This window comes from Opisthorchis viverrini (assembly GCF_000715545.1).
Source record: "Opisthorchis viverrini unplaced genomic scaffold opera_v5_6, whole genome shotgun sequence".
NCBI lineage: Eukaryota > Metazoa > Platyhelminthes > Trematoda > Opisthorchiida > Opisthorchiidae > Opisthorchis > Opisthorchis viverrini.
In genome coordinates, this window is record NW_008751662.1 from 4,377,412 (window position 1) to 4,379,679 (window position 2,268).

The 2,268-nt window shown below is 45.6% G+C and overlaps 1 protein-coding gene across 1 annotated transcript in view; it reads left to right on the forward strand.

Annotated features, from left to right (window-relative positions):
• T265_00670 (hypothetical protein) overlaps positions 1 to 1,282 on the forward strand; it is a gene marked incomplete at both ends in the record, with an annotated part of 6,486 nt that extends 5,204 nt beyond the window's left edge. Inside the window, one exon of the mRNA XM_009164498.1 lies at positions 983 to 1,282. Coding sequence (XP_009162762.1) covers positions 983 to 1,282 — 300 coding nt within the window. The remainder of the gene's footprint in view (positions 1 to 982) is intronic.
• Between the last annotated feature and the right edge of the window lie 986 nt (positions 1,283 to 2,268).

The window sequence follows — 2,268 nt, forward strand, 5'->3', positions numbered from 1 at the left end:
ATGCAGTATAAATCCAAAACAGCTTGACTGATTGTAAAACGCCAGAACTATTCAAAACTGTGTGGTAGGTAGATTTTGCATACATCACGCGGGCAGAATTGCTTACTGATCCGGTGTCCTCACCAGAATCAGGTAATGCTCTGATGAAATCTATGGCCAAACACGGAGTTTTTATATCCACAGCGCACAATGACCAGCTTCTAACCAGTATGGAGAGCATAACAACATTGTAAACGCAACTCTTGGCGGATAAGCTGATGTGCCTTCACCACAGGTAATGCAGATTCACATACCTGCGCAGCAAGGTGTGGCACGGAACTTCGTGAATATCATGCTTTGTTTGTATTGACAAGCTTCTGGATTCATGAGAGTGCATGAAAAGCTTTCCAAAGGCTTTCCACAAGTGGTGTTGCACGGCAAGCATTTCCATTCCGTGTTCATTTAATCGTCTGTTGGATAGACCAGCGGGCCTGACAGCTACCCGGGCGCCATACACTTTTGGTATTCCTTGACTACAAGGGTGCATTTGATTCTGTCGACCCGTTCTTTTTTTTACTTACCTGCGCAGCAAGGTGTGGCACGGAACTTCGTGAATATCATGCTTTGTTTGTATTGACAAGCTTCTGGATTCATGAGAGTGCATGAAAAGCTTTCCAAAGGCTTTCCACAAGTGGTGTTGCACGGCAAGCATTTCCATTCCGTGTTCATTTAATCCTGTAAAAGATGAGGCAATGAGACAACACTAGAATTTCTCCAACCCCCGATTTCAAGTCCTCCGAGTGTGAACGTTCTGGATCTGGGATATACGATATTGTTTTCACTTTTGAAGAAGAAAGGGAAGCACAACTTTTGCTAGAAAGCTAACTCAGATCATCCAATCCTCGCATGTGTGCTAGGCTAGCCCTAGACTCTCCTCCCCGTCCCCTCCTCCCAATTATATGATTCCGTTCGAATAAATTGATGCGGTCTTGTGACAGCGAAGCGCAGGTGTTGTTATTTGTTGTTGCTTTTGCTGTTGATATACTCGGCGAAAACTTGTAAGATCAACAGTCTTCTTGTTCGAGCCAGCTACTATGCAGAGGTAATCGGACTTGTAGTTACCTGCGCAGCGAAATTCTTTTCCACACAGACGATTGCCCAAGGGGTTGTGTTATACGAGGAAATGGTAAAATTGAACGTGTCACTTTTACAATACCTGGGTTCTATTATTCTGCCGAGTCGGCATGCTAAAGAAGAGTTTGGTCGTTATGAGACTTGCGAAGACTTCATGGAGGAGGAGTGAAATTCGCTTGCGCTCAGAGATTCGCCATGAGCAGCAACCTAGTAACAGTCGAAAACTACGGTCCTGAAAAATGGCCAATTCACGCACAATGCATCCGGAAAATGAAGTTTTTTCGACTATTGGTTTCCAAGGCGCATTCTGATCACTAGACGGCTTTACAAAGATTAGGAGACACCGCTTTGACGTCGGACGTCTCTGGCAGCAAATGACTCCGTTTTTCATTTTTGGATCTCTTCGTTTTTGTAGTATTCCTGCTATGTCCCAAGTTGTGCGTCGAAGCGGTAGATCGCTAGTGTTTGATGTGTTCAGAAATAGTTCCAGAAATGTAGTGGGGCTACCTCCGGCTTGTTTCGATATTTGCGTGCGTTTCCTTTTCTGTTCAAGAATAGTGCTTACTTTCCCTGAAAGATCCGGAAGAAGACTGCTGTGTGTCGTCTATTCTGATGTGTGGTTGCCTCAAGCACCCCATCCAGTGTATGTCTACACCAACAGAGAAACGCCGTGCTCCATAGTCTCTAGCATGGCTTATCCGGTCATTGGTTGTAGAAAATCGTAGACAAGTTCCAACAAGAGAAAATATTCCGTTCTGGATCGAGCAGCGCATCTTGTCTGGGCGTACTAAACAAACATTTCAATAACACGTTCGTTCAGCTGTGGCACCCTTCCGGTGCCTAGCTGCCATGCCACACGAATGAGGCACGAGGGCTGGGATACTGTCAGTTCGCTTAAGCCTAGACAGGGGTAGTCGAGAGGCAGGAGTCGGCTTCGAATCACGAACCACGTTGCTGAAACTCAGTATCATGCAGTTGAGTATCGACCACGAAGTGCTGAACCACTCAGGCGTCAGGTTTGATTACTCTGCTAGGTACATCGTAGCCCAAAAGACTCATCTTGGAGCTTCTGTGTGTGCCTCCATTATGCATGCCACTTCAAGAAATCAATGACTTTCTCATGTTCAGCAGTATTTCGCGCACAATGTTGTAGTC